Raw genomic sequence first — 25,926 nt, 5'->3', positions numbered from 1 at the left:
AATGGTTTTTCGCATAAACCAAATGAAAATATTGCTTATTCTTTTTTTTTTTTTGACTTGTTACCTCAAGAAAACATCATAGATGATCATGCTGATCCTAGTGAACCTCTCATAGAAGATCATTTTGAACATCCAAATGATGACAAAAATTTAGAAGAAAATGTATCAAGACAAATACAAGTCTACTTTAGAAGGAATGAAAGAAATCCACCTTGTGCCCTTGAAAAATTCTCTCAAAGTGAGTCGATTGAAGAAACCTCTCAAAGAAGATCAAATCGTATCTGTAAAGTACCAAATAGATTTGTATCTTATGATTTTTTGTCTCCAAATTTTCGAGCATGTCTACTAGCTCTTCGCTCATTTCATGAACCATCTCATTACAATGATGCTAAACAATATGCTCATTGGAATGAAGCAATGGAACTAGAACTTAATGCACTTAAAAGGGCACAAACTTGGGAAATCATTAATCCACCCAATGGCAAGAAACCCATTGGATGTAGATGGGTTTTTAAAGTAAAAACTAAGAGTGATGGTTTATTAGAAAGATATAAGGCTAGGTTACTGGTCAAAGGATATGCCCAAGAGTACGGGGTAGATTATGATGAAACTTTTGCCCCAGTTGCTCGAATGACTAGTGTTCGAGCTCTTATTGCAGTAGCCTCTGTTAAAAAATGGCCAATTTTTCAACTTGATGTCAAAAATGCCTTTTTAAATGAAGAAGTTTATATGGAACCTCCTCAAAGTATGAATTTAAATGAAAATATTTTAAAATTAAAAAAGGCCTTATATGGACTTAAGCAAGCTCCTAAAGTTTGGTATGACAAGTTTAGTAATGTATTAATCAATTTAAGATTTACTTCCTGCTATACTGACACTGCTCTTTTTGTTAAGAAGACAAGTGACTTCATTGTTATTCTTCTGTTATATGTTGATAATATGATCATCACTGTGAGTGAAAAAAGGGGGTAATGATGTAAAGTCTATGTTAAAAGAAACTTTTGATATGTCTGACCTTGGATACTTGAGATATTTTTTAGGATTTGAAGTAGCTTATTCCGCGCGAGGATACATCCTATCTCAAATGAAATTAGCTGCAGACATTTGTACCAAGTCAGGAATATTTGATGAAAAGAAAGTTGAGACTCCCAAAGTTATCAATGCAAAACTGAGACTTGAGGATGGTGTTCTTCTCGAGGATCCAACCCCCTACCGTCAATTAATTGGATCCCTCACCTATCTATCCATCACCCTTCCAGATATAGCTCATGCGGTTCATGCAGCAAGCCAGTTTCAGCATGCACCTACTTCGGTTCATATGGCAGCCGTAATGAGAATTGTGCGATACATCAAAAATACCATCTCCAAGGGACTCTTCTTATCCTCTTCTTCATCTCTTGAGTTAACTGCTTTTACTGATGCTGACTGGGGAGGAAATCCCAATGATCGTATCTCAACTACTAGTCTTTGCATTTTTTTAGGTGAATCTCTCATTTCGTGGAGATGCAAGAAGCAACAGAAGGTTTCACTATCATCCATTGAAGCTGAATATCGGACCATGACAATGACAACTATGGAAATTGTATGGGCGTCCTCATTTCCTCTCCCACCAAGCTCTGCTGTGATAACAAAAGTGCGATATACATTGCAAGCAATCATACTTTTCACGAGCGGACCAAGCATATCGAAATAGATTGCCATTATGTTCGAGACGAATATCTCAGAGGAACTATCACATTACCATATGTTACTTCAGAATATCAACTGACTGACTTCTTCACCAAAGCGCTCCCAACTCCACGATTTATGTTTCTTCTTAACAAACTTTCGGTCTTCTCCCCGTAAAGTTTGAGGGGGCATGTTAAATTATGTATATATAAATATATATATATATATATATATACATATATGTATATATACATAATTTATTTCATTTTCTTTTTCTGTACAACCCAAAACCCGATAGGGGTGTTTTGGTAAATTACCATGTACCTTTTCCTTTTGTACTTTTTCTTTTTTCTTTCTTTTCCCCTTTTTCTTTTCCTTTTTTTTATTTCTTATTTTTCATTTTAGAGGACCATAAGGGGCCCCACCCATCTAGTCGTTGGGGCCCCAACGATCATATTTATGACCGTTGGGGCTCCCAACGACTAGAAGGGAGCCCCCTTTATGGTCCCTCTTTTAGCTCTCCTCCTCTATAAATAGAGGAGGCTCACACTTGTAATGGTATTGGGTTTTCACCCTCTTCTTTCTTTCTTCAATAATATCCAACTTATGACTTTAAGTCATTTTCTCCTTTTGTGGGTTTTTTGTATACACTTTTAGTGTTTGTGTTCTTGGCTCTTGTGATCACTTTTAAAGAGTGTTTTTGCGTTATTGGTGCTTCCGCCCCACTTCATTACATACTAAACATATTGAGATGGGCTGTCATTATGTTCGTGAAGAATTTTTTAAAAAGACTATTTCACTACCATATGTGACTTCATAATATCTATTTGCATACTTCATAAAAGCCTTGCCTTCTCCAAGGTTTCATTTCTTATTAGGTAAAGTTTCAATGATTCCACCTGTTAAATTATGTAATCAAACTTGTAATTTTGCATATATATTTTATATATATAAGGTAATACATATACATATATATAATATATGTATATGTATTTACCAATTATATATAAAATATATATATTCCTAGCAAGGGTAGTTTAGGAATTTTACACATTCTTTTTCGAGAATATGTTTTTGTATTTCTTTTCTTTTTCTTTTTTCTTTATTCCTTTTTCTTTTTACATTTAATGCACTGTACTTGCATTGGGAGGGGCCCAACCCACTAGTCGTTGGACCCCTCCAACGGTCACATTTGTGACCGTTGGAGGGGCTCCAACGACTATGTGGAGCCCCTCCCAAGGCCTTCTCCAAGCCCTATATATATGGGCAGCTCCTCTTGTATTTTCTTAAGGGATTTGGGATTATAGCCCAACCTCTTTAGTTGTTTATGAATTTTATGAGTGCATTTGCACATTTGTGATTCGGTGTGTTGTGCTTGTTGTGCACAAGTGTTCTTGGGTGTGTATGTTCACACATTTATTCTCAAGGTTATTGTGTTATCGACTAAAGTATCTTGTTGAAGATACTTTTACATGGTATCAGAGCTTCGTTGAAGAAGAAGAATTGCGATTCGCCTTCTTTTGCATTTCTCGAAAAGCGTGCCTTCAAGTTTTTTTAAAATCAAAGAGGATGACCTTCTTCGAGCAATATTTTAGGAGCCTCTCTTGTCAAGAAAGATGCGAAAAGTAATTAAGGTACGTACTATCCCTTGCATTCTTTCCTCTCTAATGGGCGAAAAAGACTCCCATTTCTCTCTTGGGTTTAAGCTTAATGGCTCAAACTATCATGTTTGGGCCGGTAATATGGAAGCCCATATTAAAGGAAAGGGGCTTTGGTTTTACGTTCATGGATCCATACCGGAACCGGAACCCAAAATTACCATTATTGAAGGAGGGGATATTAAGATCCTTGAAGGGGATGAAAGGCAAAAGGCCCTTGAAGAGTATTCTAAGAAACATGATGATTGGGAAATGAAGAACTTCAAGATCTTATCTTGGATTTTTTCATCCGTTGAGACCAAGATAAACGCCAATATCATCAAATTTAAAAGGGCTTCCGAAGCTTGGGTATATTTTGAGAAAATGTACACCTCAAGAGATCTATCCCACAAGTACTTTCTCCAAAAGAGGGCTTTGACTCTCCAACAAAATGACAAACTTTCTCCCAAAGCCATTCCTTGTGCCTTTCTTGGCTATTCTGAAACCCAAAAAGGGTTTCGTTGTTATGATATCAAAAGTGATAAATTGTATGTGTCTAGAAACGTGAGTTTTTTGGAAAATATTAGTGGATTTGAACGTTGTGACCCCCATAATGAAAATATGGATTATTCTTTTTTATTTGATTTACTGAATAAGGACGATGATACTAGTGATAATGAGTCAGATCAAAGTAACCCAAATGAATTTGAAACCGAGGAAAACATCTCCTTGCCTCCTTCGTCACATCAACCTATTGAATTACCTAGAGACCCTATCACCTACTCTCATAGAGATCAAAACAACTTTAGGAGTGCTCTTGACAGATATAATGATGCCAGTTCTAGTGCCTCTCAGAATGAAGTGATCCCTCGTAGAACTGAGAGAAGTAGAAGGCCTCCTTCTAGGTTCATTTCCTATGACTTTTTTTCACCAAGATATAGAGCCTGCCTTAGTGCCATCCACTCATATATAGAACCTAGAAATTTTGAAGAAGCACGAAAGTGCCCTGAATGGATTAATGCCATGGACAATGAAATTGAGGCTCTAAGAAAAGCCAAAACCTGGGAATTTCAAAATCTTCCTAAAGGCAAGAAAACAATAGGGTGCAGATGGGTCTTCAAAGTAAAAACTAAAAGTGATGGATCCCTTGAAAGGTATAAAGCTCGCTTGGTTGCAAAAGGATATAGTCAAGAATATGGTATTGACTATGAAGAAACTTTTGCTCCTGTAGCTCGTATGGTCACTGTTCGATGTCTTATAACCGTTGCCTCTATCAACAAATGGAACATCTATCAAATGGATGTGAAAAATGCCTTTTTAAATGGCGACTTAAGTGAAGAAGTTTACATGGATGCTCCTCCTGGAATGGAGACTCCTAAGGGAAAGGTGCTTTGTCTTCAGAAAGCACTCTATGGCCTAAAACAAGCTCCCAAGGCTTGGTATGATAGATTTAACTCTGTTATGATTGAGAATGGTTTTTCCTCTTGTTTTACTGACACTGCTCTATTTGTTAGAAAATCCAATGCAGGGATTGTAATTTTACTTCTGTATGTTGATGACAGCTCATCACTGGGAGTGATTCTAACGGGGTTAAGCGTATAAAATCTATCTTAAAAGATAAATTTGAAATGTCTGACTTGGGTTTTCTAACTTATTTTTTGGGAATTGAAGTAGCATACTCTCTCAGAGGATATTTTTTATCTCAAACTAAGCTTGCCTCTGAGATCATTGACAGGTCAGGTATTACAGATGAGAAGCTTTGTGAAACTCCTGCGGTAGTAGGAGCAAAGATGAAAAATGATGACGGGGTTCCCCTTTTGGATCCTACACCCTACAGACAGCTTGTAGGATCTCTGATGTATCTGAGTATTACCAGACCAGATATATCCCATGCAGTCTACACTGCAAGTCAGTTTCAGCATGCGCCTACATCCGTTCACATGAGTGTCATCTTACGAGTTGTAAGATACATAAAGGGTACTCTAAATAAAGGAGTTTTCCTGTCCTCTTCTTCTGACTTAAAATTGATTGCTTATACTGACTCAGATTGGGGAGGTGACCCAAATAACCGTCACTCCACCACTGGTTTCTATGTGTTCTTAGGAGACTCACTAATTTCGTGGAGATGCAAGAAGCAACAAAAAGTGTCGCTCTCTTCAACTGAAGCTGAATATCGTGCCATGGCCACTACTACCATGAAGATTGTTTGAATTCACCAACTGCTAGAAGACATGGAGATAAAAATTGAAGGACCCACCAAGCTATGCTGCGACAACAAGAGTGCAATCTACATTGCAAAGAATCACACCTTTCATGAGCGGACTAAACACATCGAAATGGACTGTCACTATGTTCGTGAAGCATATCTCCGAGGAGTTATTGATCTCCCTTATGTCACGTCCGAATATCAGTTGGCAGATTTCTTTACTAAAGCCTTGTGCGCTCCGCGGTTCAACTTCCTTCTTAGCAAACTTTCGGTCATCTTGCCATAATATATGTATATGTATTTACCAATTATATATATAAAATATATATATTCCTAGTAAGGGTAGTTTAGGAATTTTACACATTCTTTTTCGAGAATATGTTTTTGTATTTATTTTCTTTTTCTTTTTTCTTTATTCCTTTTTCTTTTTACATTTAATGCACTGTACTTGCATTGGGAGGGGCCCAACCCACTAGTCGTTGGACCCCTCCAACGGTCACATTTGTGACCGTTGGAGGGGCTCCAACGACTATGTGGAGCCCCTCCCAAGGCCTTCTCCAAGCCCTATATATATGGGCAGCTCCTCTTGTATTTTCTTAAGGGATTTGGGATTATAGCCCAACCTCTTTAGTTGTTTATGAATTTTATGAGTGCATTTGCACATTTGTGATTCGGTGTGTTGTGCTTGTTGTGCACAAGTGTTCTTGGGTGTGTATGTTCACACATTTATTCTCAAGGTTATTGTGTTATCGACTAAAGTATCTTGTTGAAGATACTTTTACACCACCATCAGCTTGAGAGGAAGTGTTAAATGTAATAATGTAATATATATATATATATATATATATATATATGTTTACATATTCATTTCAGTATATTTTTTGTATATTTATAATTCAGGTGTATTTTGGTCTTTTCACATGTAAACACACAATAAGTGTATTTTTATTTTCCTTTTATTTACTTTTGTAAATATTCCCAGCCTCAAGGGCTTTTTGGGAATACTCCATAGAGACGTTGGATCATACCCAACGGCTATATTTCTAGCCATTGGGTGGGTCCCAATGGCTCTATAAAGTCGTCTCTATGTGTATATATATGGGGGTGATCCCCCCTCTCTATGTATTCTTTTCTCAAGGGAATTTCCCCAATACAAGATCCTTTTTTATGTAAGTTTCAGCCCATAAGTGGCTTATCCTTGTGTATATTTGTATTGGCCTATAAGAGGTCACATTCTCAAGGTGTTCTTGCTCATAAGTGACTCTCTAAAGCATATACATCTGTTCGTGACAGTCGGCTAATATTATCCTCTTATAACCTTGAACATCTATCTTAATATACGCATCTTTGGAACATGCACTTTGTCTTCTTGTCGTAACAGTCTTGTAGAAACATCATTTTAGTCGGTACTCTTTTATCGCATAACACGCCACTAGCCTGCCTTCACTTAACCCAACCGACATTGATCCTATTAGTGATATCTTCTTTAAATCCCCCATTTTGTTGTAATATAGACCCTAAATATCAAAACTTATGCATCTCTTGTATTCTAATTACATTGCTATCATTAGCTTCTTAATTAGACTTGCACTTCATATATTAAGTTTTTGTTCTACTAATTCGTAAACCATTTCAAGGTTGTAAGTATCGTATCGTTACCCGTATCGATTGGACCCATAGTAACACCGTAAACGTATGGTAAATGTATCATAAATTTTTAATAAAAAATTTCTAAAAATTCAAGAAAATTTAGAAAAAAATTAACAAAAATTCTAAAAAAATCATCACATAAAACAATGATGAATTGCACAAAATACAACTCTAAAGTCACATATTAAGCATTTTTGTCACTATGAGCCACAAAAGACATCATCAAACATCAACTAATATAGAACCATAGATAATATTGCATGCATATCTCACAAGAACCATGCAAAATATTAAATATCTTGTAATTAAGAACATACCACAAGACTCGTACTTTCATATTACATAAACAAAAATATTATGGCAATAGTTGCACTCGATTTTCATTCCGTTTCCACTTGTTACTTGAGTGTATCATTGCCATGTCGGATCATCTTGTGTCATCTTTGTTGGAGGAGTGTGGAACCTGATATCTACCTTAATATAAATCTTTAATTTTCGTGGATCCAACTTCGCAGTAAGTGTAACGCCCCAAAATTTTAACCCAAATTTAAGAGGCTTTTTTTTTTAATAACAACGGAAACAAGTAATATTATGGGGTTAAACATTCTGGAACATTACAGTGGAGAGAAAGCCAAAATGTTTATTTCATTTCGCTATCAATGAATAATGACATAAGAGTTTTAAAAACATAAAAGGAACTCAAACTATCCTTGGAACAATAAATCCAAAAATCTCGATCCGATGCCTTATCCCGCATCCGCTCATAAACTTTATTCTTTACCTGAAAAATAGTAAATTGATTGGAATTAGACTACCACGTCTAAGTAGAAAAACTGTAACTCTTAACGTAGGTATATCATGTATCAAGTATGTGATGTGGGTGCCGTGTGTGATTTTCAGCCTATACAAAATCGCGTAAAGAAGACTATGCAACAACAATAATTAAGTAAGTAAAGCATTTTATCCAACAACAACAACAGTAACATGCATAATATTCATGTAACAACCACAATATAAATTCCATTATTTCATATATACACATTTTAGGATTTCGTTTCATCACAAGCTCAGAATATAAAACATGCTGAAAAAATATGCAAATGTCTCTTTAATGACTCCACTCACTGTGATACCTAACTGTTCTAAATAGTGATTATTTTATCTTATCCCGCGGGTACACGCGGGCCGAGACAACCATCATGGAAGAGAACGTTCGAGGGTATATTATTCAAGGTTATTTTATTAACCCGAACATTCTAGCTGAGACTGAAATCACAAGGGAGCGGCCAGTGATCGAGAGAACCTCCCAAAGGCCAAACGAAAACAGGATGCATCTCTAACTTCTGCAGAAGAACAAAGAGCTACCACCTAGGACATATTGGTAGTCCGGGTCCCCCCCCAACTCCGAGGACTGGGGACCAACGAGTCACTTTAGCTAGAAACAATTAAACACATGTCTCCGAAGTTTTGTACAACCTACCCTCTCCAAGGTAAGCCTGAATCTGAGTGTGTTAATCTTTTCATTTATTTAAATTACCCAAAATACATGGCCATTTCCCCAAACTACTTCCTACTATCATAGTAGTAGGTTCCCAAACTTAGTCATTTTGCCAAGGTACACATACATCCATTTTTTTTATATACATTGCACAAACCCACTCAGAGTGCTCCGGTGCCTTTAAACCAGTCAAACACGAATATTATATTTTCATTTTCATGTGGATTCACCTCATAACTTCGATGGTCTATGCATGACCCTCAACGCACTCGCTTGACATTCATATGTCCACAACAAACCGACCCTTAGGTTCGGTTATTAGATGATCATTCATCATCATTATTATTATTTATTTATTCTTCAATAGCAAGTTGCTACAACGTACCATTAGGTTTTGACTTGTGACATCCCAACACAGGGTGGCATGTATTAAAGCTCCGCCAAACAAGTAAAGACACTGTTGGTGTCCTTTATTGAACATGCAATGTAATCCTATAGATTTGGTAATACAACTAGATACTTTTCTCCAAACACATTCTCATTTGAACATTCCACAAGATATACAACTTGGTTGGCATTTGATACTTTCAGCAAATATGTAGTGTTAGGCAATAGTACTTCAGAAAAATATACAACTTAACATGCATAAGAACATTGGAGAATAAACATCTTAATGGCCATTTGAACCTTCTAGATGATATACACTTAATGGGCATTGGAACATTTTAAGAAATATGCATTTGAACATACTAAATTATGCAACTTAGTATATAAACTTGAATATCATTTTACTATGCAGCTAAATATGCATTTGAGCATTAGTTTAATATATGACTTCATGTACCAGTGAATAACAACCTAATATGCAGTTAAGTTTGCATTGAATATCAGCTTGATATGCAACTTTCTACGAAGTTGAACATATACTTACTATGCAGTTACATAGGCATTGAGCATCTAACTAATATGCAGCTTCATATGAAACCGAACATCAACCTATAGGCACCTAATATGCAGGTAAATGTCAACTTGAATTTCAACTTAATATAAATCCAACTAGATTCTCATTTATACATGTTTCTGGGATTTTTCCCGCAACCGATTACGCATAACAGAAATTTCAAATACATGAGAATATTCCCTACGCACGCACACGGATCAGAAAGCCTCAACCAGGTATGTACATTCAGAGACATCAAATGTTTCAATCCATTTCCAAATAAATTTAACCATCCGACAAAATAAGCATGGTGATTCCTAATCCCTACACATGCTGTTATGATCCTATAGATTTTATTTATCAGAGATCACTGATATCACATATAGGGCTAATCAAACTAAATTTCAGAATCATATGATGAAACAACAACATAGATTAACATTGATGACAAGAAACGAACAAACTTTTTTGTTCAGTCCCATTAGCGGAAACAGTGATAACATTTGATTGCCAAGTAGATTTTCCATTGATCGATAATCTAACTTATTTACATACTATGAATCAAATTTAGTCACTTAGATAAAACAAATACAGATGATTACGATGTTCAGTCATCTAGAGAAAACAAATACAGATGATTCAAATTTAGAATAAAGCCTGCGAAACTCACTACCTATTGATTACACCGTATTTTAGAAAAGGTGATATAGTTGAGTAAACAAACGGGACTGAATCAACATCTAGCAGAACAACGGCCCCATAAAAATTTTCTTTCGTTTAACCGAAACAAACCCTATCGCATGCATCGAAAACCTCTCCCCATTTTACAGAAATGTGAACCACAATAGTCCCCTTTACAATAACAATCCCCCAAATCGTAGATTTGGGGTTTCGGTTTAGGGTTGATAGAAAAACCTCCAAATTGGGGATTTTCCATTTTGTTTCCCACTCACACACCTAATCACATTCCATAGCCCACAAAAAGAAATCACAGCATCCTACTTGTTTCGGCGAGAGGGAGAAGGTGGCTGCTGCGGTTGGGAAGGTTGCCGGTGTCGATTGCTCCATCGTTGAGCGAGAAACCGAGAGAGGAGCGAGAGACTGAGGGTAGGGGAAGACAAACAGGTTGTTGCTGCGAGAGGCGAGTCCGCCGACCTCAATTTCTCCATTGTCGAGCAAGGGTTCAGGAAGGGACAGGGAGACACAGAGTGTGGAAGGAGAAAGATGAGGTGAGTAAGAAGAAGAGAGGTGTGGGAGGGGAGTTAATAGGGAGGGTGGCCTCCGGAAAGGGAGGAGGAGATGGGTATCCACCCTTTTTCTCCGAGGGCTGCGCACCGCCCCTTCCCATTGCTTTGGGTTTGCGTTAGGGTTCCTTGGGAACCCTAACAACTTTTATCGGGCAGGCCCTGTAGTGGCCCTGCCCTTTTAACTTAACCGGTTTTTTTTTTTCACTGCTTACCTTAGTACACGGGAGTGGCCGGGGTCCGAATCCGCGACCCGAGATCCAACCGCGTGTTGGATCCTTGTTTCTCAAGCGATGTGGATCCACGACAGCTTTGCGGAGTGGATCCGAAGATCAGATTCAAATAGATCCAACTACAGATCCACGTGATATGTTTATTTTATGATATATATATATATGTATATATATGGTTTCGATACAAGGATCCATATTAATATTGAAGTTCTGATATCGAAGATCCAAATACAATATTGTGGATCCGAACATCGCCTTAAGCTATACCAATTCCCACTAAAGTGTTGTAGAAATTTTCTCATTACAATCCGATTTATTTCAAGGATCCAATCTATTATTAAATATTCAATTTAGGGTTCGCGATCCAATATCTAAGATCTAAATGGGATATCAGAGTTCTAAACAGGATATTAGGGATCCAACATTGAAGATCCAAATAGGTTATTCGAGATCCAATTACGAATAAACAATTAAAACAATAAAAATAACCTCGCACCAGCTTAACGACCTAAATTTCAAGTTTATTTGTCTAATAAAATTCACGGGTATTACATCCTTTCCCCCTAAAAAGAATTTCGTCTTTGAAATTACCTGTAAAAGTTTTTCTCGAAAAGATTGAGGTATTTCTCCCCTATATTAGCTTCAGGCTGCCAACATATATTCTAACATATAAGGATCAAGATAACACACAATGAGTTTCTAAGAGAAGTTTGGAACTAAAAGTTGGTCTCGTCAAAATTCATACACGATTCTTTTGATGGTGAAAATGTACTAAATAACAGGAAAGTCTTAACCTAAGACAATTAGAGTGTATGTTCACTACTTCATACTTGTTTAGTCACAAATGATTGACACGACATGCTATTGCTTTAGCTTGTTCTTGATTATTGGATTTAGTTTTCTTTATTTTATCATAATCACGACATTGTTTGTTGTCCTCGCTATTTCTAACAGACTTTTTGTCCTGAATAACCTCCACTTATTCCTAATTCTCAAGGTTTTGCGTGGCTAGTTGTTACTGTTAAAATATATGTAATTCATATATATGTATATGTTTATATACATATATATACGTATTATCTAAAATACCCGATAGGGGTATTTTGGTCATTTCACAAGTACCGTATAGGGGTACTTGTTTTTCTTTTCTTTATTTTTTGTAAATTCTTTTTTTCTTTTTGCTTTTTATTTTTTGTATTTTTGCCCACCTAAAAGGGGTCCCACCATGGAGTCGATGGGGCCCCCAACGGCTCAATGGGAGCCCCTAGGTGGCTCTTCTTTTAAGGCCATAAGGCCACTCCTCCTCTCCTTCTTTTGTGTATAAATAGGGGTGAACCCCTCTTGTATTCTTCACTCTTGAGAGCTCTCTCTCTTTTCAATAAGAGACATTTATATTTTTATGTTGTGTTGTCTCTTGTGGGTTTGGGTGTTTGCCCTTTTGTTTGTTCATTAGTGGATGTTGTAAGTGCTTAATGCACTCTTTGCTTTTCCGCATATTTCATTACAGTTACACGTCATAACCTCGCTCAAGATGTTATTCTCAAAATGATACCATCTTTTCACAGAAGACCCAAACATATCCTCAAATCAAGGTCTAGAATCTCTCAAAGAGTGGCCCTTTTATTCACAAAAGACACAAACATGTCATTATATCAAGATTTAAAATCAATAATGATTCAATTATGTTATAACTAAAGTCAAATCTATTGATCTCTAATTGGCTATATTAATCAATTTCTGCAAATTCTCTCAATTTATCATAACTCTTTATTAATTAAAGATTATCAAGATTTACGCTGGATCACCTGGTCTAGAAAATACATGACCTCACAAGAAATTACCGCCCTAGAGGGTATAACTGGTCTTGTACAATACACTCTCACATGAATTCATCGTCTTTGCGGCTACCCATCCTTGGACAATGTACTACCTCACAGAGATCCACCGCTCTAACTGGAATACCTGATCTTGATCATATATACCCTCACAGAAAATCCTCTATGAAAACAAAAATCACAAGATCCTCGTAGAATCACCTGGTCTGAGAAATGTACAACCTTATACGGAATTGCCGCCCTAGATGGTATACCCGATCTTGGACAATACACTTCCTCACAGGAATTTACTGTCTTTACGGCTGCCCGTTCTTGGATAATGTACTACCTCACGGAGATCTACCGCTCTAGACGGATTACCCGATCTTGGTCAAACATACCCTCACAGTTAATCCTTTGGAGACAAGTCCTCAACAAGTGCCAAAATTGTGATATATGCATCGGTATAAATAACCGTTCTCAGGGTCGATAGCCACCAATAGGGGCAAAGCATACCTATCGTCAATATGTATCACATCACTTCATATGGCATTAAAAATCATGAAATCTCACCTTTCACTACTAAGGTTCTATGAACTATAGTTCACTATTGAACTTAAGCATATATCGCATGCTTTCAAAATTTCAAATCACGTGGCATTTCAATCATATCAGACATAAGCATATTATCCTATACATCATATCATTGCCACCAAGAACATTGCATTTTCCAGGTCTAACATCGAAGTATGCATAACCAAAGCATGAGTTCTATGCAATGTGATTCAGTATATATCAAGAATCAACTAAACCTCAAGATACGTAACTTCTACGTAGTTTAAGTTATACACATAAGATTCAAATCATATATGAATATAAGACATTCAGATCATTTCATGTGCATTGATAATTCTTACATCATATCACATTAGATTGTTTCGACGTAAAACACACGCACATATCTACTAAGAAATTTAGTCAGATAGCTATGATACGCGCATCAATCATGCTATGTAACTATGTAGGCGTGATACATCATTCACCTAGTAGGTCGATACTAATGATTTATAGGCGTGATATGTCATTCACCTAATAGGTCAAAATTAATAAATTATATGCGTGAATTCACCTATATGCTATTATGAGCATCACAAATAAAAGAACATGTACCATTACCAATAACATATCAAAAAAAAAATTATATTCACACAGCGATTGCAGGATGTAGCACGACCGTGATCTTTGATTTATTGTTCCCAAGCTCTGATATCATTTGTAATGCCCCAAAATTTTAACCAAAATTTAAGAGGATTTTTTTTCGCGGAAACAAGTAATATTATGGGGTTAAACATTCTGGAACATTACAGTGGAGAGAAAGCCAAAACGTTTATTTCATTTCGCTATCAATGAATAAGGACATCAGAGTTTTAAAAACATAAAAGGAACTCAAACTATCCTTGGAACAATAAATCCAAAAATCTCGATCCGATGCCTTATCCCGCAGCCGCTCATAAACTCTATTCTTTACCTGAAAAATAGTAAATTGATTGGAATTAGGAAAGCTGTAACTCTTAATGTAGGTATATAAGTATGTGATGTGGGTGCCGTGTGTGATTTTCAGCCTATACAAAATCGCGTAAAGAAGACTATGCAACAACAATAATTAAGTAAGTAAAACATTTTATGCAACAACAACAACAGTAACATGCATAATATTGTAACAACCATAATATGAATTTCATTATTTCATATCTACACATTTTAGGATTTCGTTTCATCACAAGCTCAGAATATAAAACATGCTGAAAAAATATGCAAATGTCTCTTTAATGACTCCACTCAGTTTGATACCTAACTGTTCTAAATAGTGATTATTTTATCTTATCCCGCGGGTACACGCGGGCCGAGACAACCATCACAGAAGAGAACGTTCGAGGGTATATTATTCAAGGTTATTTTATTAACCCGAACATTCTAACTGAGATTGAAATCCCAAGGGAGCGGCCAGTGACCGAGAGAACCTCCCAAAGGCCAAACGAAAACATGATGCATTCCTAACTTCTACAGAAGAACAAAGAGCTACCACCTAGGACATATTGGTAGTCCGCCCACCCCCCCCCCCCCCAACTCCGAGGACTGGGGACCAACGAGTCACTTTAGCTTGAAACAATTAAACACGTCCCCAGAGTTTTGTACCACCTACCCTCTCCAAGGTAAGCCTGAATCTGAGTGTGTTAATCTTTTCATTTATTTAAATTACCCAAAATACATGGCCATTTCCCCAAACTACTTCCTACTATCATAGTAGTAGGTTCCCAACCTTAGTCATTTTGCCAAGGTACACATACATCCATTTTTTTTATATACATTGCACAAACCCACTCAGAGTGCTCCGGTGCATTTAAACCAGTCAAGCACGAATATTATATTTTCATTTTCATGTGGATTCACCTCATAACTTCGATGGTCTATGCATGACCCTCAACACACTCGCTTGACATTCATATGTCCACAACAAACCGACCCTTAGGTTCGGTTATTAGATGATCATTCATCATCATTATTATTATTTATTTATTCTTCAATAGCAAGTTGCTACGACGTACCATTAGGTTTTGACTTGTGACATCCCAACACAGGGTGGCATGTATTAAAGCTCCGCCAAACTAGTAAAGACACTGTTGGTGTCCTTTATTGAACATGCAATGTAATCCTATAGATTTGGTAATACAACTAGATACTTTTCTCCAAACACATTCTCATTTGAACATTCCACAAGATATACAACTTGGTTGGCATTTGATACTTTCAGCAAATATGTAGTGTTAGGCAATAGTACTTCAGAAAAATATACAACTTAACATGCATAAGAACATTGGAGAATAAACATATTAATGGCCATTTGAACCTTCTAGATGATATACACTTAATGGGCATTGAAACATTTTAAGAAATATGCATTTGAACATACTAAATTATGCAACTTAGTATATAAACTTGAATATCGTTTTACTATGCAGCTAAATATGCATTTGAGCATTAGTTTAATATATGACTTCATGTACCAGTGAATAACAACCTAATATGCAGTTAAGTTTGCATTGAATATCAGCTTGATATGCAACTTTGTACGAAGTTGAACATATACTTATTATGCAGTTACATAGGCATTGAGCATCTAACTAATATGCAGCTTCATATGAAACCGAACATCAACCTATAGGCATCTAATTAGGACTTTGCATATCAACTGAATATGCAGGTAAATGTCAACTTGAATTTCAACTTAATATAAATCCAACTAGATTCTCATTTATACATGTTTCTGGGATTTTTCCCGCAACCGATTACGCATAACAGAAATTTCAAATACATGAGAATATTCCCTACGCACGCACACATATCAGAAAGCCTCAACCAGGTATGTACATTCAGAGACTTCAAATGTTTCAATCCATTTCCAAATAAATTTAACGATCCGACAAAATAAGCATGGTGATTCCTAATCCCTACACATGCTGTTATGAACCTATAGATTTTATTTATCAGAGATCACTGATATCACATACAGGGCTAATCAAACTAAATTTCATAATCATATGATGAAACAACAACATAGATTAACATTGATGACAAGAAACAAACAAACTTTCTGTTCAGTCCCATTAGCGGAAACAGTGATAACATTTGATTGCCAAGTAGATTTTCCATTGATCGATAATCTAACTTATTTACATACTATGAATCAAATTCAGTCACTTAGAGAAAACAAATACAGATGATTACGATGTTCAGTCATTTAGAGAAAACAAATACAGATGATTCAAATACAGATGTTCATGAGAAACTAAGGAGCAATATGTTCGATTCTCATGAACGAATCAAGCCTGCGAAACTCACTACCTATTGATTACACCACATTTTAGAAAAGGTGATATAGTCGAGTAAACAAAAGGGACCGAATCAACATCTAGCAAAACAACGACCCCATAAAAATTTTCTTTCGTTTAACCGAAACAAACCCTATCACATGCATCGAAAACCTCTCCCCATTGTACAGAAATGTGAACCGCAATAGTCCCCTTTACAATAACAATCTGAAACCCCCAAATCGTAGATTTGGGGTTTCGGTTTAGGGTTGACAGAAAAACCTCCAAATTGGGGATTTTCCATTTTGTTTCCCACACACACACCTAATCACATTCCATAGCCCACAAAAAGAAATCACAACATCCTACTTGTTTCGGCGAGAGGGAGAAGGTGGCTGCCGCAGTTGGGAAGGTTGCCGGTGTCGATTGCTCTATCGTTGAGCGAGAAATCGAGAGAGGAGCGAGAGACTGAGGGTAGGGGAAGACAAACAGGTTGTTGCTGCGAGAGGCGAGTCCGCCGACCTCGATTTCTCCATTGTCGAGCAAGGGTTCAGGAAGGGACAAGGAGACACAGAGTGTGGAAGGAGAAAGAAGAGGTGAGTAAGAAGAAGAGAGGTGTGGGAGGGGAGTTAATAGGGAGGGTGGCCTCCGGAAAGGGAGGAGGAGATGGGTATCCACCCTTTTTCTCCGAGGGCTGCGCACCGCCCCTTCCCATTGCTTTGGGTTTGCGTTAGGGTTCCTTGGGAACCCTAACAGCTTTTATCGGGCAGGCCCTGTAGTGGCCCTGCCCTTTTAACTTAACCGGGTTTTTTTTTTCACTGCTTACCTTAGTACACGGGCGTGGCCGGGGTCCGAATCCGCGACCCGAGATCCAACCGCGTGTTGGATCCTTGTTTCTCAAGCGATGTGGATCCACGACAGCTTTGCGGAGTGGATCCGAAGATCGGATTCAAATAGATCCAACTACAGATCCACATGATATGTTTATTTTATGATATATATATATATATATATATATATATATATATATATATATATATATATATATATATGGTTCCTTTATGGATCCTTATGGTTTCGATACAAGGATCCATATTAATATTGAAGTTCTGATATCGAAGATCCAAATACAATATTGTGGATCCGAACATCGCCTTAAGCTATACCAATTCCCACTAAAGTGTTGTAGAAATTTTCTCATTACAATCCGATTTATTTCAAGGATCCAATCTATTATTAAATATTCAATTTAGGGTTCGCGATCCAATATCTAAGATCTAAATGGGATATTAGAGTTCTAAACAGGATATTAGGGATCCAACATTGAAGATCCAAATAGGTTATTCGAGATCCAATTACGAATAAACAATTAAAACAATAAAAATAACCTCGCACCTTCTTAACGACCTAAATTTCAAGTTTATTTGTCTAATAAAATTCATGGGTATTACAGTAAGTGTGTGTGTGTGTGGGGGGGGGGGGGCGCTTCGAGGCAATTTTTTTTGGAGAGTAGCTTTGTAATTTTAATCATAATAAATATTTTTTACCTTAACCCATATGGAGAACTTGGCCCTCAAGAGGCCTTTTAAACTCAAAAAAATTTGAGTTTCGAATCCTTTTTAAGTGTGCCACACTCGTATTGTATGATATAACACGATACTGGAGTGTATTGTACAATACACTTGATACAAATACGGTACACACTTGTATCACGATACAAGTGTGTATCGTATCATAAACCCCAAAAGTAACGATATGTATCGTACGATAGAGACAATCTTGAACCATTTTTCTACAACATGCTCCAAAGTTTTGGGTGCTTCTGTATATCTTCTCTATCTTGACTAACCATTACTATATCATCTGCAAAGAGTATAAACCACGAGATTTCTTCCCGGATACAAGATGTAGTTTCATCCATAAGTAAAACTAAAAGGTATGAGCTTAAAGCAGACCTGTGATGTAACCCAACCCTAATTGGAAACAACCTTGTCTTGCCACATGTAATTCTAGCAGTCGTAACTGCCTCTGCATACATATATTGAATTATTTTAATATATCTATAAGGGTTTTGTTTCTTAACACTGACCAAATTAAATTCCTTGGGAGTATCATAACTTTTTTCCAAATCTGTGAAAATCATCTGCAAATTTCTACAATTTTCTCTAAATCTTTCTATAAGTTGTCTTAATAATAAAGTAGTTTCCATCGTTGGTGCAGCTACTTGTCTTTTGATTTCGTAGGACTACGTAGCATGGGTGCTTCAAAATTCCTAGTGTGCTCGTGTCAATGCTGGTCCTGGATGCTTCCAAGTTCTGCCATCTGTATGCATATAACATATTATCCAGATATATAATTTTATATATCCGGTACTTTATATTATTTTCTTCATAGTTATGATGTTATCATAATTGAAGTCTCAAATGTGTGTTACTTGTGAGCTAAATTTCAACATGGAAATGGAGTAACAGTGGACGAGCAAATCATCCATTGTTACATCGGACGAACGAGAGGCACATGTTATTTTTGCAGAAAATTGCCCTTTAGTGACTGTCTTGACCGCCGCTAAAGGTTATTTTCCACTAAAAGGTATTTTTGCGTGACTATTGTGCTCAATCACGTGCCTCTTGTTCGTCTGGCAGTTAGATGGTTTTAAACAGCCCACTGTTACTCCATTCCCATTTCAACATATTTAACTTTAAATTGCGCTTATTTGAATGTCCTTTACTTTGCCAAGTGTTATTGCACTGCATATTTTCTTTTTCATGCACTTAGAACAATTGCTTTTGTCTGATAGGAGATGGCTGCTTTCCTTTAAGAAAAGAGTTAGTGAGGCTTCCCCTCAAAATGGATTCTCCTGAGGCGATCTTTTTGCAAGCACATGGTGAAGCCAAGCAGGTTCTTGATTTCTTACATGAGAATGGTAACTTCGATGTTCTTATTTAACTAATTCTTTTCATGTGTGACATTTGATTCCATTTCGAGAGAGAGAGAGAGAGGTTTGGTATTTCCTTTTTTCTTCCCATTTTATCCTAATGAGTTGCTTATTCTATTGTATTTGCTAGGGCATTTGCATATTTCCTTATTCAAACATCCTCTAAAGGGTGTTAAGTTGTTCAGTTGGGGTCAGAGAGTTTGGGGGGGGGGAGTGAGAATACGCAACCAAATCTACATGGATCATTTCTGACATCATGTGGACAATTGGACTAGATTCAATCCAGCGGCATAGTTTTGATTTTGAAAGTCAGGCTCACAAATGATACTGCATAAATGATATATATATATATATATATATATATATATATATATATATATATATATATATATATAAAGGAAATGAAAACCTCCCCAATGGAAAAACCTCCCAAACATCCCCAATGGATGTTTTATTGGATTTTTGGTGTTTTTTTCAAAATTTCGACCACACGGATGTGATATATATGCTTGTTTTTATAGGAATCAGTTCTTGGAGCATTTGATTACGATGGCATGGATAGGGTTTTATAAGTTTCAAAATCAATGGCGTACAATTTTCATAAATTTTTGGCGCTCCAAATACCATTTTTTCTATCCAAAATTCATGATCCAAGTGTCGATTTATAGTAACTCAATCATGCTTTACACATTCTGTGCAGCCAGAATTTAAAAAAAAAAACACCAAAAAATTTCCATTGGTGAGGTTCGAGAGGGTTTCCATTGTGGAGTTTTTCATTCCCCTGTGTGTGTGTATATATATTCATTATTTTATTTAGGGTAAAGTAGGAATTTCTTATTTTTTTTATTTCTTATTTATTTTGTATTTTTGTAGGAGTCAACCATGGTTGTCTAGCCATTAGAGCTAGTCTAACGGCTAGATATTCTAGGCATAAAACTAGTCTAACGGTTAGTTGGCCTCCCTCTTTTGTATATATAGGAGATCTTCCCCTCCTATTCTTTTAATGCATTTTGTATGCATTTTATGAGTGATTTATTAATAAAATTATAATTTTTTATGTGAGTGTTCTCTTTCCCTTAGTGGCTTGTGCTATTGGCCCCTTACTGGGTTTGTGTGTATTCCCTTCCTACTTCATTACATGGTATCAGAGCCTCGTGCTCTTGGACCTTGGAGATTGAAGTGCTGGTGGGATCATGAAGCTTGAGGATCGTGTGATTGTGTGCTTGCTGTTCGCGTCCTCGCGACTCCTCTGCTATCTTCCCCTTCTTGAGCTTATATCTGTTTAAAATTAGCACATTACATGATGTAAGGTGGTCTGTTTTGTGCCTATGATTATTCTTTGGTGTTCTCTTTTTGACTGCGTTGCATCATGATCTAAACTGATAGAAATCTACATGCATCAAGTATCAATTATCAAAGACACCTGCTGCTACCATTACAGTGATGGTTCTATTTTATTTAAGATTTTGTTTTTGATGTTAAAAAAAGACATGGCTTTCATGGTTTGGAAGCTGAAAAATTGGATCTTGTGAAACATTCAGTTTTCGCTGAAGTATAAGCCCATCTAGTGGCTCTGCAATAGTTCTCTTGCAGGGGGTGAATCTCCACCTGTTCATGTCTCAGGAAGTTGTTGGAACTTTTACAACTCAGCAAATAGGTTGCACAAATTTGGCCTCTTTCTCTCTCTCTCTCTCTCTCATGTCTCAATGTTTTGAAAATATTTTGCTATCTTCATCATGATTTTCAGAAGCGACCAGACTATATTTTTCAAAATATCACTAGATTTGGATTTTGTTTCACTTTCTCACCATGAAATTTTCTTTATGTAGCCCAAAGACTTGGAAAACATTTGTTTTTTCCATCTTTTTCCTTGCCTCTTTATCTTTTAAGTGTCTCTTCTGGAATTCCATCAAAATCTTTGCCACTTATGTTCAAGCAAAGGTGTACAAATTGCATATAAAGATAAATAGGAGACGGTGAAGTGGCTAACTAAACATTCCTGTTGCCTTAATTTGTCGGGAATAGAAGTTGGGCCTATGTGGAGGTTGCTCCATGCACCATCTCATCCACCCAATACAATTTTCTGTTTGATATGTGAATCAAGCTGGTGCTAACAATTAGCAGATATGGGTGATCATGAACCCTTGTCCCTGTGGCTGAGAACAATATCCTATCAAAAATTTCATTCCCTTCTATCTTTCATTCTGGTTCTTTCATGGGATGTTTTGAGCAATCATTTATTCCTAATATTTGCCCTAGTACGTATTATGTAGTAAAAGCCTAGTAACTTTTGTGTGCCCTTTTATTTTGATATTGCACCATCTGTCAACTAATGTTGAATCTATGCACACGTCTGCCAGTGCTGGATTTTGTATGTGATGAAGCAATCAATGATGCGTTCAGGATGGCTTCTTATTTTAGCGATGCTGATGGACTTCTTGCAACCTCTTATGCATCTAAGATTACAATGTCTGGTGGATTTGACCCAAGAAGCCTCACACAATCAATAGCTGCTTCTGTCACCATTCGTGGTGTGCTGTTTGGAAATTCACAGCCTTCACATTCCAGGTCCTTTTTTCCCAATCTATATTTTTACTTCAGATACTGCTGCATTTTATTGTACCATATCCTCTCTGGGGGTTTTGGTTTGACTCTCATCAATCCTTGTGGCATGCAGGTGGCATTCCATACGCAGCCCCAAGCTATGGCAGGTTGAGCACTCGTTGCAGCGGCAAAAGGTGTCTTTGATAATTACATTTTCAGCATCATCTTGACCTTGTTGACTAATTTCGCAGTCTGCTGTCGATCTATTGCTCCTAATTCTGCCTGTGATACTTGGTGCAGTTGAACGTATGGTGAATTAAGTATTTTTATATGGTCTTTCTTCTTTGATTGTGATGCAGAAGGAAATTCTTGAGAAAAGATTTGAAACTTGCAGCAGCTTCAGCTCATCTAGCTTGTCTGTCTTTGCTTCCGAGTTCAAACCCAGTTTGAGATGGCTGGAATCTCGAGCTGTTATCACTGTTGAAACTGAAGGGGGACTGGCGCGGTCTGATGGATTTGATGAGAATGAATCCAATCCGACGCATTCTGATAGAACACTTACTTCCACCAGTCATGCTAGCGTTTGTAATTTCCCTAGTGATGAAATAGAAGAAAGCGAAGATGAAATAGAAGATTGGTGAGTTTCCCTCTCTTAGGTCTAAATAATTCAAATCTTGTTTTATCTAAATAGATGTAAGAGTTTTGTCTATATAAATAATTATATAGCCTCTTTGTTATGTGCATGTCTATGCCATATTGACACAGCTATAAGAACGTGGGCGCATTTTTTTCTGATTAGTTTCTCACCAAACATAAAGAGTATATGACAGGATATCAGATCGGTTCCACTCATCCTCTATTGTCATCCCTATCTTCATACCGTCCCTTGGGATTTCATTGGTTCCAGTTGTTTTGATCAATCGGGACTCCACAGATGACATCCTTCATTTAGTGAAGATCAACATTTAAATCACCAAAATCTGACTTGTGTGCAAGATTTTTTGGCGATTCAAAACCCAACAATTGACAAAACACAAAATTTTGTGATTTAAAAATCATATATATTTTGTTGTAAAAAAATCCCAATGCAAGGGTTGATTCTTATTAACCATGTTAGATGGATAGTCATATATATCAAAACAACTTGCATCATAAGATTTAAGAGGGGTATGAAAATGGGGGATGACATAGGGGATGAGTGGACCCAAACTCTACGGGATATAGCTTCCAGGTGGGCTGCAAACGGATAGGAAACCGGCTGGATCATTCCTGATCTGAATTTAAATCTGGATCTGAATGAGAACTGATGATGCAAAAATGAATCTGGATCCTAAATATGCAGATAATACTGGATATGGTTACAGAAGACCCAAAACAAGGGTTTTTACATGTAAAATATGCAAGCCAATTGAATCGGATCTGAATATGAATGCTGATCTGATTTAAAATGTTTTGTCTGAATCCAATCTTAATCTGAAAATAATCCAAATTGGTAAATCTGAATGTAAGCCGAATATCATTTGTGATCTTGGTGCATTCAGATCGGAGGCTCGACGTACCTTACCGAAAACAGAAACCGAGGAAATGAACCAACGTGTATTTAAATTGACGTCAAACTTGGCCAAACCAAGCAACTCAAAACTAGACTTGACTCATATATGAATCACCTTGGATGGCTCAGCTGCAATCTTTGGCCCTACGACACAAAGGTACCGGTGCCACCTCGCATGAGACATGGTCTCCACTCGCCAAGTTCGAAGATCCTTTGAAAATAAGACGTGCGGGAACCGATTTTTGTAATTTTTTAAATATATAAAAATTATTTTCCTGATATTTTGATATTTAAGTGCATTTTACCGGATCGACATTATAAAGTTAAAAAAATTACTAAAAATAATAAAGTAATCCTTATGTGCCGTGTGTGTGTCACCAGGGACACCTGGCCGAAATGGCGTGTCCCTGTGAAGTAGCTTTGGCCTGTTCACGTGAAGTTTATACATGATGTATTTTAGCGAGTCTTAGCGAGTCCGGATCAGGTGCAATATGATTGCACAAAAAATTGTGCATTAAGCACCCCATCAGCCTCCATCAGGTCTTGGGTCCTACACCTGACACGCCCTTTCCCCAAGTTGGAGGGTGATCAGGTGCTTAATGCACAAATATTTGTGCCATTATATTGCACCTGATCTTTTCACTATTTTAGCTGAGCTAACATGGCACTGTCAATGCTAAGTAGTCAAATTCTCCTAGTCAAGCCAAGAACCAACTTTGCTGGGTTGCTGAGTGACTCGAGCCTCTAGACAACTTGAGGACAAGCTAAGCGTACAAAGTGGGGACCTGAGCCTACAGAATATGGCTCTGTTCATGCTTTGGCTGCAACGAAAGGTTCCATGAATTCAGTCTGCAGCAGTGCAGACCTTGGCCGCTTAATCACAAAAAAGTTTAAAATCGACAATTATTCGCCTGTGAATTTCACGTGAGTTTCTCAAACATCTTCATTTTCTCTTTTTTTTTTTTGTAAAAAAACAAAAGAATGGGTTCTTCTAGATTTTGTTTTTTTAAATCAAAACCCAAATATCACAAAATATTTGTTTAGATAGTAATATCATGATATTTTCAAAGGCATATTAAACCTCTTAAAACTAATGCCAGAATATCGCTTTTTTGACGATATTTTTCAAAAAGATCCCCATATCTGTCATTATAGAAGTTGGTAGACATGCACTTGGGGCTGAGAGCTCAGATCCCAACGCCTTTGATTGAAAGAGCAGAATAGGAGTGGTTCCTCTTAGAACCAAAATTTTTTCCGGGCCTCCTGCAATAAGTGGGTCCACCTAGGCTTTAATCTATACAATCAACCAGGTAAACTGGGTCCCACTTGGACCCACCTGATGGCGAAGCACCTGACCATGGACCAGGTTACATGCAGGCCTAGATAGTTCAGAGGGCTGGAAAATGGGCGGGCCAGGTCAGCCTGGCCTGTTTAGTGGATGGGCTTCACTGGGCCATTGATGGACCGTGCCTGGTCAAGCCCGACCCATTGACCAACCGGGTTGGGTCCAGGTCTAATACAAAACCCACAACCCGCCTGTTAGGCCCATGGGCATAATTCAGACTGGGTCGAGCCAGGTGGCAAGCCATTGTATATTCACAACATTTATCTTTCATGTCCCTGAATTCATAGGGTTTTAACAGCGAAAAATTTAAAAATGCAAAAGAATAGATTGGATCCAAGATGGATTCATTTTTTGAATCACATATTTGACCCAAATTGAATATATATATATATATATATATATATATATATATATAGTCCGACCTGTGATTTTGTCTGGTTGGGTTTAAGCCTGGTTCGTGTCAGACCTTCCAAAAACTAGGCCCAAGCCTGACCTGTTCAGACCGGGCCATTGGCCACCCGCGGGCCCGCCCAGCCTGTTGTCCAGCCTACTAGTTCATGCCTGATCTGGTTTGTGTTGCAGATGGCCCGGGCCTATGACAATTGTGGGTCGGATCTATGTACGGGTCAGATCTGTGCATATCTGATTCGGACCTAGGTCGGGTTAGAGATAGAACTAAGTGTCATCAGTGCCAAACGTCTCAAACATAGTCAGCCAATCAGGAGCAGGGATTGTTAAAGCATGGGGATTTAGTAGGTGGTTGGATTCAGGTCAAATGCCCTACCGAATCC

The 25,926-nt window shown here is 37.3% G+C and overlaps 2 protein-coding genes across 2 annotated transcripts in view; one reads left to right on the top strand and one right to left on the bottom strand.

The window, feature by feature from the left end:
* ATRAD17 (RADIATION SENSITIVE 17) overlaps positions 1–23,014 on the top strand; it is a 64,470-nt gene extending 41,456 nt beyond the window's left edge. Inside the window, exons 10-13 of the mRNA XM_090014731.1 lie at positions 19,557–19,682; positions 22,055–22,262; positions 22,372–22,432; positions 22,598–23,014. Of these exons, the coding sequence (XP_089870857.1) occupies positions 19,557–19,682; positions 22,055–22,262; positions 22,372–22,432; positions 22,598–22,879 (677 nt within the window). The 3' untranslated portion in view covers positions 22,880–23,014. The remainder of the gene's footprint in view (positions 1–19,556; positions 19,683–22,054; positions 22,263–22,371; positions 22,433–22,597) is intronic.
* The window catches only part of LOC149832810 (rac-like GTP-binding protein 6), a 256,990-nt gene that overhangs the window by 225,831 nt on the left and 5,233 nt on the right, over positions 1–25,926 (bottom strand). The gene's annotated exons all lie outside the window — the stretch shown is intronic.

This window comes from Nuphar pumila, chromosome 7 (genome assembly GCF_984573655.1).
Source record: "Nuphar pumila chromosome 7, dmNupPumi1.hap1.1, whole genome shotgun sequence".
NCBI classification, from domain to species: domain Eukaryota; kingdom Viridiplantae; phylum Streptophyta; class Magnoliopsida; order Nymphaeales; family Nymphaeaceae; genus Nuphar; species Nuphar pumila.
Note: the sequence above shows the minus strand (reverse complement) of the source record. Positions and strands in the feature narration are given on the sequence as shown.